The sequence below is a fragment of the Eublepharis macularius genome, chromosome 15 (assembly GCF_028583425.1).
Source record: "Eublepharis macularius isolate TG4126 chromosome 15, MPM_Emac_v1.0, whole genome shotgun sequence".
Classification (NCBI taxonomy): domain Eukaryota; kingdom Metazoa; phylum Chordata; class Lepidosauria; order Squamata; family Eublepharidae; genus Eublepharis; species Eublepharis macularius.
The window spans coordinates 49498233-49513475 of NC_072804.1; the positions used below are offsets into that span (position 1 = coordinate 49498233).

The 15243-nt window shown below is 45.1% G+C and overlaps 1 protein-coding gene across 1 annotated transcript; it reads left to right on the forward strand.

Moving 5' to 3' along the window:
* Positions 1–8551: 8551 nt before the first annotated feature.
* LOC129343523 (phospholipase A2 inhibitor gamma subunit B-like) lies at positions 8552–14335 on the forward strand. The gene is made up of 4 exons (XM_054999778.1): positions 8552–8674; positions 9974–10086; positions 10921–11037; positions 14029–14335. The coding sequence occupies exons 2-4, from the start codon at positions 10038–10040 to the stop codon at positions 14220–14222; spliced, it is 360 nt and encodes a 119-aa protein (XP_054855753.1). The 5' UTR covers positions 8552–8674; positions 9974–10037; the 3' UTR covers positions 14223–14335.
* Positions 14336–15243: the final 908 nt, after the last annotated feature.

A 15243-nucleotide genomic window follows, 5' to 3' on the forward strand; every position in this document is an offset into this window, starting at 1 on the left:
CCATTATAGTGTCTTTTCAATTCACTGCTTGGTTCAATTTACACAGCTCTGTGGTTCACCCTTTTTTTCAGTGCCTAAATTTTATGAACATAAAAGCTACAGTCATTTGCAGCATTCAATTTTGAACACTGCATCCATCTAATCATATCTTGAGGAATTCTGTTTGGGGCCAAATCATTTAGAAGACCATGAGGCAGAATTCTGGGATGCAACAGTCAATTCTAACTTCTTGTCTTCTTAATTTCCTGTATGAGCTTTCTCCCAAAGAATTACACATTAGGGTAGGGTTCTGCAATATGGTGCCCATGGGCACCATGATGCTCGCCCATACCTTTCCTGTCTCCCATGCCATCTCCAGTCTCTTAAAACCTGCAGGATTCCAACATTTTGCAGCACTGGTTAACATGCCTCCCTCAGAAGTGCCTAAAAAGTGACTTGATTTAAGTGAACCTAGGGCACGCCTACAAATTCTACTCTCTTTAACAATGTGACCTAATGTCCCTTGTAAGGAAAGGCCTCTATTCAACTACTTTTATCATGGCCATGTGCACCGACCTCTCATGCACTCCCTCTCCCCTCATACCATGGTGCTGAGTTGGCTGGAGTTCACCCTCCACCCCGCTCTATCGTGTTCACATGAACAGCAAGAGATCCACCTGCAGCACCTGTCATATTCCTCAGGGATTTCCCTGTTTTGCCTCAAGCAGCAATGAAACCCCAACTGGAAACAGGTGGTCAGCAGCCAAGGTGGTTAATATCTCTACCAGTACTTGCTTGTACTCCTCCCCTTGTTGTCTCCCCTCAGCTTCCCTCCAGAAGGTGCTGGATTATCAATCTGAAATATTCCTACCACGGTCTTAAAATGGCTGACTTTTGATCAGAGTAAGATTCAATTCCGGTAGCACCTTAAAGGCCAACAAGATTTCCAGGGTATGAGCTTTCGAGAGTCCAAGCTCCCTTTGTCCAATATGAAGAGATGAAAGGAGCATTGACTCTTGAAACCTAATACTCTGGAAATCGATGGTATCTAACGCCAAAGAAATTAGCCAACGGTAATAGCCAAATGTCAGATAAATGTTGGAAATGCAAGAAACATGAAGGTTCATTTTATCATATGTGGTGGACATGTGAAAAAGCTAAACAGTTCTGGGGGGAATTATAGAGGTTATGTCAGATATTTTACAGAAAAATGTGATTAGAACCCCAGAATTGTTGTTATTATGTATGAACCTAGAAGTGTTTGACAAAATGGATAGAGTAATGGTGTTTTATATGATTACTGTGGCTAGAATGTGTTATGCTCAACTATGGAAGACTCAAGAGATACCATCAGTGGAAGATTGGATTTTGAAAATATTGAACATGGCAGAAATGGACAAGCTAACGAGGAAATTGAAAGAACAAGATACATTGGAATATGCTTTGAGATGGGAGAAACTTAAGATTTACGTGGAAAAAAAGTGGGACATGAAGGGTAAAATGTGGTCTTTGGATAGCTGTTAAGAGGGGAAGGTAGATCTTTACTTGATATTAGTTAGAGATTGAATTATGATATTGTATAGTTAAGAGTGATATAGTATATTTTATAGTAATGTGGAAATCTAAGTAAGAGATGTATTTCAAAATTAGTAGATGTAGATATATATTATATATTACAATGTAGAAATAGGTGTTAATAAAATAGGAGATAGGGAAGTAGTATATATAAGGGGAATGGAAAACTGTTGGAAGTCAACTGAAAAGGGGGGAAAGGGTGGGATTATTATAATGTGATGGATATTGAAGTTATGCATTATGATTGGTGTATTTTGACCCATACAATAAAAATTCTTAAAAAAAACCTCTGGAAATCTAGTTGGTCTTTAAGGTGCCATTGGACCTGAATCTTGCTCTTCTATAGACCAACATGGCTACCCATCTGAGAGTTTATGTTTCTCTGTGGATCTAAGCTTTCTGCTCCATTTCTGCTTTCTGTCACAGTCCATTTCATCTCAACAAAGAGCTTCAGAGGAAACCGCTTTCATTTTTTAAAAAAGTGATTTCCCTGTCTTACCTCAGGCAGCTGCATCCTTGTGCATATTTGCCCTCTCGTAGTCCTCACCCTTAACCAAATTTCTACTGGTACAGAGTTCTTCCTCCTTCTGGGCTAATTTTAACAGGTGCTGCCAGAGCGCTTACAAACGGGCATGTTATTTCCTGAGTGGTTTCATACCAGCGGTTTATGAGGTGATTTCACTTGTGAGGAGACAGTGCCAGCAATGCACGGTGTTCCGTCGCATGTGTTGATTTCTAATGAGATGTCTTGAGTGGTGGAGGAGGGAAAAGATGGACAGCCAGGTGAATGGTGCCGCACTGTAGAACAGCATCTCCAGTCACTTTGGAGGATCTACTGGGACTCTTCTTCTCTCTGCCAGTTTGGTGTAGTGGTTAAGAGTGGCAGGAGTCTAATCTGGAGAGCTGGGTTTGATTCCCCACTCCGCCGCTTGAAGCCAGCTGGGTGACCTTGAGTCAGTCACAGCTTCTCAGAGCTCTCTCAACCCCACCCACCTCACAGGGTGATTGTTGTGATGATAATAATAACACACTTTGTAAACCACTCTGAGTGGGTGTTAAGTTGTCCTGAAGGGTGGTACATAAGTCGAACATTGTTGTTGTCGCTTTTGATAGCAGGTAAGGAAGGACTGCCCTGATGTGGATAGCCCAGGCAGACCTGATCTCATCAGATCTCAGAAGCTAAGCAGGTTTGGTCTTGGTTAGTAATTGGATGGGAGACCTGCAACAAAGGCCAGGGCTGCAGAAGCAGGAAATAGTAAACCATCTGTGTTAGTCTCTTTGCTATGAAAACCGCAGCAAGGGTCACCATAAGTCAGCTATGACTTGATGGCACTCTCCACCACCAAGGGATGGCTGGTGGCTCCTCACAGAGACCAGGGGGATTGTTCCATGGCTGGGGTGGTGAGGGTGAACCGGGACAAATCTGACCAAGATAATGCCATTGGGCACTGCATAACTGGCAGGAGAGTTGCCACCTCTGGGTTGGGAAAATCTTGGATATTTGGGCGTGGAGACTGGAGAGGGACCTCTTCAGGGGATAATGCCATAGAGTCCACCCTCTGAAGCTTCCATTTTCTCCAGGGGAACTCATCTCTGTAGTCCGGAGATCAGGTGTAATTCAGGGAGATCTCCTGACCGTACCTGGAGATTGGAGCCCCAAATTAGATCCCTCTCTGCGCAGCCACACTAAATTCTCTCTACTAATTCCTAAAGTGCCCATCAAGCAGCAGCCCTTGAATCAACCTCTCTCCATGCCTGACATTAGGCTTTTCTACTTTCACAAGGAAAAAAGTCTCTCTCCAGGCCACAAAGAGGGATAAAGGGGGAAGGAGAATGGCAGCTCACTGCAGCTTGGGATTGGCTGGGAGTGCTCTTTGTTCCTCCCTTGCAACCATCTGATTGGAAGGGAGAAATTGGCTGGGAAAGCAGTACAAATTCAAAGTGAAATGTGAACATGCTTCATTGCTGGTAAGCAATATACATTGGGGTGGGTGGGGGGATGGACATTTTTTCAGGGATGGATTTTGTGACTTCATTGATTCTCAAGCAGCTTGGATTTATGCTACCTTTTTGAAGTATCCAGAAATAGTTATTTCCATGATTTTTATGGCTCATGATTACCTACTCTTGACTAGAGATTGGCACAAACAGCAATATGAACAAAAAATCCCCCATGAACAGCCCGATCTGCTGTTTGAGAACAAGCTGTTCGTGAGGCCCCATTCTAAATGAATAGGTGGTCCTTGCAAGGCTTGTTCGTTGCTGTTCATGAAGCCAGACAATCTGGCACCTGCAATCAATTCCCTTGGCAACGTAGGCAGGGATTGTCTGAACTCTGTCTGAACTCCTGTTGTTGCCCTGGAAACCCCAATCTAAGCTCAATTTAGTTTGATAGGCAGGTCTTTCTTCCAAGTATGAAGCTAAAAATTTGTTACAAGAGAGCAAAGACCAGGTGGGAGGGGGCTCCCAGCTCTGGCTAGTCTTTATGGACAGTGGAGAGGGAGAGACAACTGCTGTTGGCATTTTGATAAGACAGGGAGAGTGCATTGGAGCTTGAATTTTCTGTGTGTGTGGTGGGATATGGATCTATGCCTTCAGGTTCCAGGGCTGCTGCCAGGCTCTGGGGCCAAGCTATTATTTATTATTGGTACCTTTCCTGGTGCCTGCTCAGGTCAGGTTTCTGGGAGTGGTGCAGTAGGGATCTTGATGGCTGGAGGAGAGCCTGCTGGCCCCCACAAACAGCCAACTATGAACATGTTTGTGAACAGGGTCATGTTCATGGTTTTTCGTGAGTCCCTGTTTGTGGATGCCAGCAAACAACGAACATCATGTTCGGGTTTTTTTCTGCTTGTGCCCATCTCTACTATGACTTTACTAATTGAAAACGAGAGTTCTAGAAAATACTAGGGTTACACTGATTCTCCACTAGGGGTCAACACACATCCAAAAAAAGGCTTTCATTTGAAATGCTGATAAACACAATGGGTTCGAATGTTGGAATTTTCTGCCACCAGAAGGGATGGTGATTTTTACTGCTTCTCTCCCCCAGCGCTCTCCTCCAATTCACTGCTCATGTTGTTCCCAAGAGTCCCCTATGCCCCTGGAGCAGCACTTCTGGAAGTTCAGTGACTTGAGCTGCCACAGAAGGCAGGAGCCTCCAGTTCTATTGAAGAAAGTGCCTACCATTAGCAGAAAATTACTGCTGGATCCAACTCAACAATTGAATGATTATGGTTATTACATTATAGAGTTGCTAACCCCAAGTCTGGAAATTCCTGGACATTTGGGAGTGGAATCTGGAGAGGGTGGGATTTGGGGAAGTGGAAGGGGAATGGACCTTAATGGGGTATAATGCCATAGAGTCCACCCTCCTGCCATTTCCTCCATGGGAACTGTTTTCTCTAGTCTGGAGAGCAGCTTTAATTCCAGGACTCGAAGCCACATCAGGAGGCTGGCAACGTTGGTAATGTAACTAATTTCCTTTGAATTAATGACGCTCACCCAGCATTTGGGGAGAGAGAGCCAAGGAGTGTAAATAGGCAGCAGAAAGCAGGAAGAATCACTACAGTGCAGGGTTGTCAACCTCCAGGGGGAGCTGTGGATGTGTTACATCGCTTGTGAATTCTTGTGAATTCTTTCCTCTCGTCTATTGTGTTGCTATATTTTTAGCTCTAGCGACATCTCATCCACTCTGGGCAAAGATCCAGAGGAGTTAGCCATGTTAGTCTGTAGCAGCAAAATCGAAGAGTCCGGTAGCACCTTTAAGATGAACCAACTTTATTGTAGCATCTGACGAAGAGAGCTGTGGCTCTCAAAAGCTTATGCTACAGTAAAGTTGGTTAGTCTTAAAGGTACTACCGGACTCTTTTTGACTCTGAGCAAAAAAAGCATGGCAAATTGATTGTGTGGCCCAGGAAAGAGTAAAAACAATATGCGACCAAGGAGATGGGGCCGCTGCTCTGTAGTAGCTGACATGAGGAACTTTAGGCAGGAAGGTCTCGATTCAGTACCTGGCAGCCCTCCTTCCCTAGAGAAATGAGTTGAAGAAGATTTTTTTGATTCCTTTTGCTTTATTAGGGCTATAAAATGTCAACAAAGGAGCAGCCATGAGCAGGCTCTGCTATCTGTTTTTAGCTGGTCTCCTGAGCCAAGATCAAGGTTGTTTAGGAGCTGCACGTCCCCGTTTCCCGGAATTGTTTGCAAGTGACTTGCAATGAATAGAACCAGCCATAAAAGATATCTGACAGCCAAGATGATTACAGTTAATGTTGTGTAACATTAATTTGCACGAAACAGATAGCATTTATTTTTATCAATAGTGTGGGGGTTTCTGAAGTAGGATGCACAGAATGCCCTGCTGATCCATGAGCGCCATTCCACTTCGGGCCTTCTGAGAGACTGAGGGCCAAGCTACAAGTGACGAATGACACTCGAACGGCAAGTGTATTCCTCCCTGTTCACTTACCCTCCACTCGATCCACTTGCCGTTCAAGTGTCATTCATCACTTGTAGCTTGGCCCTGAATCAATTCAGCAGCCATCCCAGATTCTCCTGGCAGCTCATCATTCTCTTGTGCATGCCCATCTCCCATTTACTGGCTCCGCCTAGTGTCCCCACTGGCTTTCTTTTCAACTAGCACAAGTTTAGCTGGAAAATGTAGGGAACTCCTTCCTCTCTCTGCCGCTGCTCGCCGCCTGCAGCCCTCTCTGAATGTCTATGTTTGCGTGTAGGGATGGAGCCCTGAGAAATGTCCCTGTCTTTCTCCTGCCTGTCTCCTCACAAACTGAAAAGGAGTTGAGGAAAAGTGATAAGTTTCTTTATGGAAACTGGGGTGGGGGTGGGACAGTCCAATGACAGAAGAAAGCAAAGGGGAAGGGGAAGGAGAAAGCGAGAAGGACCCAGAGAAACAATTGCGCCTCAGGGTGTGCGTTTTGAATGAGCTGCTGAAGACGCAAATCCTTCTTCCAGGTACAAGCCCTCAAGAGCCCCCAAAGACCATTGGGGGGTGGGCTGCTGCTGCTCTCTTCCAGGGCGCCCTTGCGTCTGGTGGGCTTGAAGGATTTGTGGGAGTGTGCTGTTATCACTTGGTTTCACCCTTTCCAAAAGCAGCTTTCCACTCAGAGCCAAGCTACAAGTGATGCCTTACACAGGTTGGACCCTTGTCAGCTTCCCTCAAGTTATGATGGGAAATGTAGGCATTCTGTTTTTACAGCTTGGCTCTCCATTACAGCTGCAAGACCAGGATGCCTACATTTCCCATCAAAACTTGAGGGAAGCTGACAAGTGTCCAACCTGTGTAAGGCATCACTTGTAGCTTGGCTCTCAGTAGGACAGTGCCCTCTTTCTCCCAAGAACAGGCTCTGCTACCCATCTGCTAATATCTCGGAGTCTCTCTACATGTTACTAAGTACCTTTAAATTGCCAATTTGCATTTCTTTAAGGGGTGAGAAAGTGTCAAGATCTGCATTTCAATGAATGGATGTGGGGGAAAACGGATACTTTTAGCAGTTGAGGAGGAACTGATATCAAACACATGACGCAGAGCAAATTGAAGTGTGACTGTGCAATCGAGTGCATGGAAAGCTGGAGGGGAGTCACATGAAATGAGGTTCGTTTGAGCGTCCCTAGATACTTAGTAATTTGTAGAGTGACTCTCAGTAAGAGATGATTTCTCCTTCTTTCCTCTTTTTCAGTGGTGGGCCTACATTTTTGGGACCCTGAAGCTTCAACTGTTATAGGGGCCCCTTCTCAACCAGCAACAATAAGGCAACATGCAACATGCAACAAGCTCCAAATGGCATTGCTGCCCTTGCAAGGACCTCGAGTCCCCAATGGTGAAGAACTGGGTGGTGGGGTGCTGCCAAAATGTAGGCTAAGAATAGATTCTGGTAAACTCAGAGAGCCCATACAGCTTAGAGTTCGAGTGCTGCAAGCCCCTGAGAAAATTTTGAAATTTGACCCATTATAGGGACATTTTGAGGCCATATGAAATGGGTATTAGAGCAAATTCTAAGGTCAATATTAAGTACTTCAACCCAGGGCTCATTTCGAGGGGGAACACATAGGAAGGTAGTTCTGGCAGTTCCCCAAAGAGGTCACATGTCAGGTGGCCCCACCCACCTGACTCTCGGCCATTTTGGGCCCATTTCAGCCTAGATTGGGGACAAAACGACCAGGATCGGGCCTCTGATGGGTGGTGGATCACTCTCCTGCTCAGCAGTGGCCAAATCCTGACCATTTTGGGCCCCTTTTTGGCCATTTTCAGCCACTTTTTGCCATTTTGGGCCCAATTTCAGCCCTGAATGGCCAGGATTGGGTCTAAAACAGCCAGGATAGGTGATATCAGGGGGTGTGGCATATGCAAATCAGTTATGTTAATGACACACTTCCAGTGATGTCAAGGGGCATGACATATGCTAATGAGTTATGCTAATGAGTTCCTCCAGCTCTTTTTCTATGAAATGACCCCTGCTTCAACCCATTGGCTTATGATTGCATCACTAAAATAGCCTTATTTTAATGACAAACACTTAAAAAAACTCCATCAATTTTGCTGAGAAATTCACTCATTAAAAAAAAAGTTGCTTCAGGGCCCCTCCAGGTTTAGAGGTGCTGAAGCTTAAGTTTCATTAGTTTCATAGTAGACCCGCCCCAGCCCTTTCTCAATGCTCAGATACTCTCAACAATCCATCCATTCAGAAACATACTCCATCCTCCTCAGTCTTAAAGGTTTATTTCCCCCCCTCTCCCCCTTTCAATTTATATCTCAAATCCCATTCTTCTGAAATCCTGGAGTATGTAGAAAACACTAACTTGTCTGTGGTGGAGTTTCATAACCCCTACCAAGGGCATGGGGCAGTCAGGTTCCTGTTACTGAACAGCTCCTGCTTTCACTGCCCATACTCTTATCTTTGTATAACTATAGGTGATTTGATATGGCCCAATTGCTGAGTGTATAGAAACTTAATCAATTTCTGATTGACGTCATAGCCCTTCATCTCTTCACACGGGCGGCTGGGAAAGAGCAAGCAAGACGAACATGAAGGTCTGCAGTTAAAGAAGTTCATCCCGTTGGTACCCCACTAAGGAGCAACCTGCCTGCCGTCACTAGGAGCTTGTGGTAAGCAATATCCATTGCTAAGATCCTACTTTGACTACAATATCACGTATGCTTAGGGAGTACTTGCGCACTGAATGTGTCACTGGTTCCACTGGGGCTACAATTCTGAGAGGAGGCTGGAGTGGAGGCTTCTTTGCCCTTTCCCACTGGAAATAGGGTGACTTTTTGGTTAGAGATGCAAAAGAGATTCTCTTGTTAGTCAGCTTGGTCCAAACCAGAGTGTTTGGAAAGTGTTTGGTAGTGTAGATCAGACAAAGCGCAACCGAACATGTTCAATTCCTTGTCAGCATCTCAGCAGAAGCATATCTCTGTCATAGTCCTACTGTGTTTCTATTGTAATTCTGCTCTGGTTCCCCCCTCCTTTTCTGTTTTCTTCTATTTTGAGGACTGGTTGTTTTTATTTTTTTAAAAAAAATCCAGCAGCTTTCTTGTTTCTTTCTTTGGTGAGTGAGGATGACATTAATAACATAATAATAACATTCGATTTATATTCTGCTCTTTAGGACAATTTAATGTCCACTCAGAACGGTTTACAAAGTGTGTTATTATTATCCCCACAACAATAATCACCCTGAGAGGGTGGTGGACCTGACAGAACTCCTAGATGCTGTGGCTGACCCAAGGTCACCCAGCTGACTTCGAGTGCAGGAGTGGGGAATCAAACCCGGTTCTTCAGGTTAGAGTCTTGCTGCTCTTAATCACTACAAACTGGCTCCCTGGCAGGGTTTGTCCCATCAGGGGCTCTTGATCATGTTCTATAATAATCTCACTGGGAATGTTGACTGGCAAGGTTGGACTTTAACCAGTGAGTGAAAGTATAGAAGTCTGACCTACAGTCCTTTTTTGGGAAGTATGCAAACAGGCTTGCTGATACCTATGTACAGGACTTGGGGATTCAAAAAAGCAAACTACTGAATCATTACTTGGGTCAGAAATCAGGGGAACAGTTCGGCCAAAAAGAGGACAATTTCTACATTCACACAATTATCATAGGAACCTGTGGTTATCTTTAAAATTCGGCTAATAAACAGTGCGGAGGGCAGTTCAGGTACCAATGTAGTGCAATGATTGTTAGATTTGAACTGGAAGACCTCAGTTCAAATTCCCACTGAGTCATGAAGCCAACTGGTTCATCTGACCATACAGTAGTTACGTAGAAAATATGGAGGAAGAAAGCTTGCATACCAGTTTGAGGATAAATATCCCAATCAACCAAGCATTAAAAATGGCAGCAAAAGAGTGAGAAGATGTTTTGGTCCACTTTGCCCGTTCATGCATCCTTTCTCAATACCTTTGCAGCCACCTGCATCACTGAAGAAAGAGTTTTCGCACGACCCGCTTACCCTGTGCACTTCCCATCACCATGCAAGCTCTCTTTAGTCTCTTCCTCTTCTTTGTGCTTCTCACTACAGGTAGGCAGCAGCTGTTAACCCACATTGAATGGTGGGATTTTTCCATTTGTGTCAAAACAGCCAAACACTATCCAAGCTGGAATCTCTTGGATTTGCTCCACTGGTTTCTCCAACGAGTACAACTCCTAAAAGCTGGTTGGTTGCATTGCTCCTAAAAGCTGGTTGGTTGCATTGCTCAAGTTACACAGAGCTGTGAAAGTGTTGCAGTATTTCAACAAAGAAAGGAGTTCCCTGCCATGCTCCTCTGTTCCTGTTTTCATGGAAGATGTGAAAGGAAGTGCTAGGATTAGCCCCTGCTAAGCCCCTGCTCAAACGAAACCTTGGCTGGAAAGTCCTTTGTATCATATCTTCGATGATTATTATGAGGGAATGGAAGACAACTTAGCTATATACATAGGCTACAAGTTCCACCTTGAGAATAGATCCTGGGATTGAAGAGACTCCTTGTCAGGTCTGTTGCCCACAGTCCCTCCATACTGTCCCACAGTCTAGCTAGAAAGTTGCAATAGCCTTCTTAAAAAAGAAATAATTTCAAATTAAAAAAAAAAGAAAATGATAATGTGGTATCACTTTTTCCTTCTCATCAAGTGTGGGGGGGGCAGAGTCTGCCACCCTAACACATAGATGAAAAACACGTTGAAACAGTTTAGAGGCGCACCCGGTGATGTTTGGGCTTCTTTGGACATAATCAAGATATCCCTCTTTGGCTTGTAAATCTGGTTTAGAGGATTCTGCATGACCCACCGTTTTGGGTTCAGCTCCTTCCATTGGCAGACAAGTCGGACATCTCTCCATTCCATAGACCTTGTGAAACCATTTTGCTTCCCTCTGTAGGTGCCTCTTTGGAGTGCGAATCATGTGCTGCTCAAGGATACAGTTGCACTGGCCAGAAACAGAGTTGTCCTGCTGGCCTAGATACCTGTCTCACCCTTCTGGTCGAAGGCACAACAGGTAGGTGGAACAGACCCTCAGCCGATCAAGACCATTGAAAAGGTTCCAGACTCGCACAAGTCATTTATGTCTTTAACTAAAATATTCTGAGCTGCCTTCCTACACAAATATCTTCAGGATAGCATCTGTCAACATAAATCATTTAAAAAGTTGCAATAAAAACTCAAAGCCGCAGCAGGAGGCAAACAAAAGCTCAGGAAAATTTTTAAAATCCTTTGCTTGGTGCCAATATATAAAAAAATTTGGTGCTAGTCCAGCCTGTCTGAGGAGAAGGTCTAAATCAATTGGTTTAGAAGGATATAAGCAGGGCTTTTTTTCAGCTGGAACGTGGTGGAACGGAGTTCCGGAACCTCTTGAAAATGGTCACATGGCTGGTGGCCCCGCCCCCTGATCTTCAGACAGAGGGGAGCTTAGATTGCCCTCCAATCTCAACTCCCCTCTGTCTGGAGATCAGGGGGAGGGGCCACCAGCCATGTGACCATTTTCTCCAAGGGCAACCCCACTGAGTTTCACCACCTCTTTTGCCAGAAAAAAAGCCCTGGATATAAGATTACACTGTCAATTACTAACATTAGAGATTCCCTAGTCAGATCTGCCTGAAAATAATCCCTGAATGAATGTGGCCATGAAAGTGTTCTTCCTTCTCAGGGCACAGAGAGGAGAAGTAACAATTGACATCCAGATTTTACATGGATGTATCACCACGATGCTCTAAGAATTCCCCCAAATAGGATTTTCTAGAGTGTTATGACATGCATCACCATTGCTTCTCCCCAGGGCTTTTTTTTCTGGGAAAAGAGTTGGTGGAACTCACTGGGTTGCTAGCATAGGGGGTAACTCCTGGTGGGAGGTGGAGCCCCTGGTACCACATGTGCATGCGCAAAGTGCACGCATACTTCTGGAACCGCGCACTTTGAGTCAGCCAGAACAAGGGGAGGAGTTTTTAAAAATTTAAATCACCCTCAGCGAAAATGGTCACATGGCTGGTAGCCCCGCCCCCTGATCTCCAGACAGAGGGGAGTTTAGATTACCCTCCTCGCCGTTGGAGCAACGCGGAGGGCAATCGAAACTCTCCTTTGTCTGGAGATCAGGGGGCGGGGCCACCAGCCATGTGACCATTTTCAAGAGGTGCCGGAACTCCGTTCCACCACGTTCCTGCTGAAAAAAAAGCCCTGTTTCTCCCCCATTCTCTCCCTATTGAGTAAGCACAGGGCTCACAAGAGCACTGGTGGGACCACTACCACTGCAAGAGGGTAAGTGGCCACCCAGTTTGTGTGGTTAGATTTTTTTTTCTGTTCTAGCGACATCTCACCTGCACCTAGCAAGGGAAGCACCACAAACTGGATTTAAAGCATATCTGATTGGTAGAGGGGACCCATACCTCTCCAGCAACATGCAGAAAGGCCTTAATTCAATTCCTGCCACATTGCAGAGTATCAGACAATTGAAGTAACAAGATTCGGTCTTGCTTTACTCTATTATTGCTTTTTGTATCTTTTTCACTACTTCTTACATTTCCGTCAGTTTTAACGGCAAACACATTACAACCTGTATGGGGCTGTAAGATTTGTTTTCTGCCCAATTGGAATGAAATTGTCAGGGACCATAGCCCTCAGGGGATTCCCGCCCCCTCAAAAAAAGTTTGGAGAAATGGAAGAACTTTTCCGCACACTTGTCTTATTCCTGATTTTCTTAGTGGTAGATCCCAAGCAAAGGAATTGATTTAGGTATGGTTTTTCCACACGTCTGCCCTGCCTTTGCATTTTTATAATTGTGGAGTCAATTTACTTTGTTCCGCACATGCCTTGAATAATCAGTATTGTCTAGTGATGGTGCTGTTGTCATTGGTGACATCACTGGTGACATCACAGTGCCTGCCCCCTTAGTTTTTGTGCATGCTCATAACGTTAGATCGATATAAGGGATGGTTTTTTTAAAAAAAAAGATTGAAAAGGACACATGAGGAAAAATTTGCATGGGGAAGCCTAAAAGGGGAGCAGCTCCGTCATCTATTCTTCATCGCCCCCCCTCCCCCTGCAATCTAAACCAGAGAGCTCCACCTGGGTGACCCAGAGTGAGGAGGGTGAGGGCAGTGGGCCAAAACTGAAAGAAACATTACACAAGAGAAGAAAAAAATCTACTCAAAATTAGCTTCCAGAAAAATATTGGGGTAAAAGTCTCAAAAGAACTGGGGGGAAAGGGGGGGGAACCAAAAAAAACCCTGAAAGCGAAAACTAAAGGCATAAAAAATGAGTGTGGAAATCAGGGGATAAATCAAAGCAATAGGGGGTCAGAACTGACCGAGAGGGGGAGAGAGTGCATAAAACCCCGAAGTGTTGCTATTCTAGAGGCAATCAATATTTCCAAAGAGGAAACAGAGAGGTCAGGGCTGGCACGGCCATTGAGGGTAGGTAGGCGGTGGCCTCAGGCACGGGGTGCCAGAGGGAGTGCCAGAGGAGGTGCGGGGGCGGGAGTGCACACCACGAAGCAGCAGCCTCCTATCCCTCCCACCCCACCCCACCCCGCACTGCCGCTGCCGCCAGCACAAGCCCCCGGCTGGGCGCAGCCACCACAGGCAGGCATCTGCGGCGGCACAGGCAACCAAACGGGAGAGCTCAGAGGCTGCCCGCCGCAGTGATTGGGCTGGCGGGGTGTGCGCACGCTCCATGATGATGTCACGCATGATGTCATCACGCAGGCCGGTGTGCGTGCACTTGCGCGAGCGTGCAGGAAGGGCGCCCGCCTGGCTGGCTGCGAGTGCCGCAAACCCTTGCACCGCCCCTGAGAGAGGTATGAAAGCAGTTGAGAGTTGGATTCTGCCTCCTTGCTTGGGACACTCAGGTGAAAGTTTTTGGGAGGGCATATTTGTGTCTGTCATAGTGAGCATGAAAAATGGAAAAGCTGGATATAAATTGGAAGGAAGAACTTTTGAATTGTATTTACTGCGAACAGAGGACTGCCTCACCTCTCATCTTTGCTTTTCATGTGCAGGAGGGCAAACGGTTACTAGCGTTGGGAAGATGTGCTATACCCAGGCTCTCTGTGACCTCTTGAAACCTGGAGACACATTCAATGTTCATCAGGTCACTGGTACCATCAAAGAAGTGACATGCAAGGCCCCTTCTCCCTCAGCATCTCTCCTCGTAGCTTTCCTGGGTCTCCTGTTGTCGAAGGTCCTCTTCTAATGCCTCTGAGTCTTCATATCCTTGTCTCTGATCATTCACCTTTCAGAGACATCAAGCTTTTTCTTTGTTTTAACGTGGGAAACTAATAAAAGAAGACTGATGAGGAACTGAAATCTAGACTTTGTCTTATTCTGTTCATTTGTGGGGAGAAGGCAGTGAAGAAGGAATGGTTTTCCATAATTCTAATTGCGTCAATAGCAGAAGTGAAGAAAAAACTTGCAGAAATTCAAAATCTGATGATGTATCTTAATAGTATTTATATATCATGTCCTGTCCTGGATAGCTCAGATGACCCTGATCTCAACAGATCTCAGGGTCTCACCACACAAGACAAAAATACATTCAAATTACACAGGTAATTCAAGTGTTTTGTAATTCAAGTGTATTTGAGTATAATTCGAGTGTAATTCAAGTATATTTTGTCTCGTGTGGTTTGACCCTCAGAAGCTAAGCAGAGTTGGCCTTGGTTAGTAATTGGATGGGAGACCAGGGTTGCAGAGGCAGGCAATGGAAAACCACCTCTGTTAGTCTCTTCCCACGAAAACCCCACCAGGGGTCACCATAAGTCAGGTATGGCTTGAGGGCATACCTATTTACATCATAAATAGAATGATGGTTCTGGCTTAGTGAATTGGGTCTGGAACTGAGATAGGATGAATGACATTTTGTTCTTCTGTTAGGTCAAATTTCCAGCATACCTACCTCACCACAAAAACCTGTGGTTCAGGTAGTTATGCTGTACCTCAGACAGAAGAGCGGATGTAAAGAAGTTGTGAAGGTCATAAGAACATACGGGGTGTGTGTGTGTGTGTGTGTGTCAGTTGCAAAGAACCTGCTTTCCATCCAAACAGTTCAATCTCTTACATCTCCAGTTAAAATGATCTCTCAGGTAGGAGATATAGAAATAAGAAAAGTGTCTGCTAATCAATCTTCAGCTCGATGAATTTGTAGAAGGCATTTTCATACTTCAAGTGCTTTTATAATTCAGAAGCAATCAATAAAGTTCATGTCCAGACTGTGA

Bases quoted from the DNA above. Each gene is read 5' to 3' on its own strand.
- LOC129343523 (XM_054999778.1), top strand. From the start codon at position 10,038: ATGCAAGCTCTCTTTAGTCTCTTCCTCTTCTTTGTGCTTCTCACTACA. The intron at 10,087-10,920 runs GTAGGCAGCAGC...TTCCCTCTGTAG, and splicing joins CTTTGTGCTTCTCACTACAG to GTGCCTCTTTGGAGTGCGAA. The intron at 11,038-14,028 runs GTAGGTGGAACA...TTTCATGTGCAG, and splicing joins TCTGGTCGAAGGCACAACAG to GAGGGCAAACGGTTACTAGC.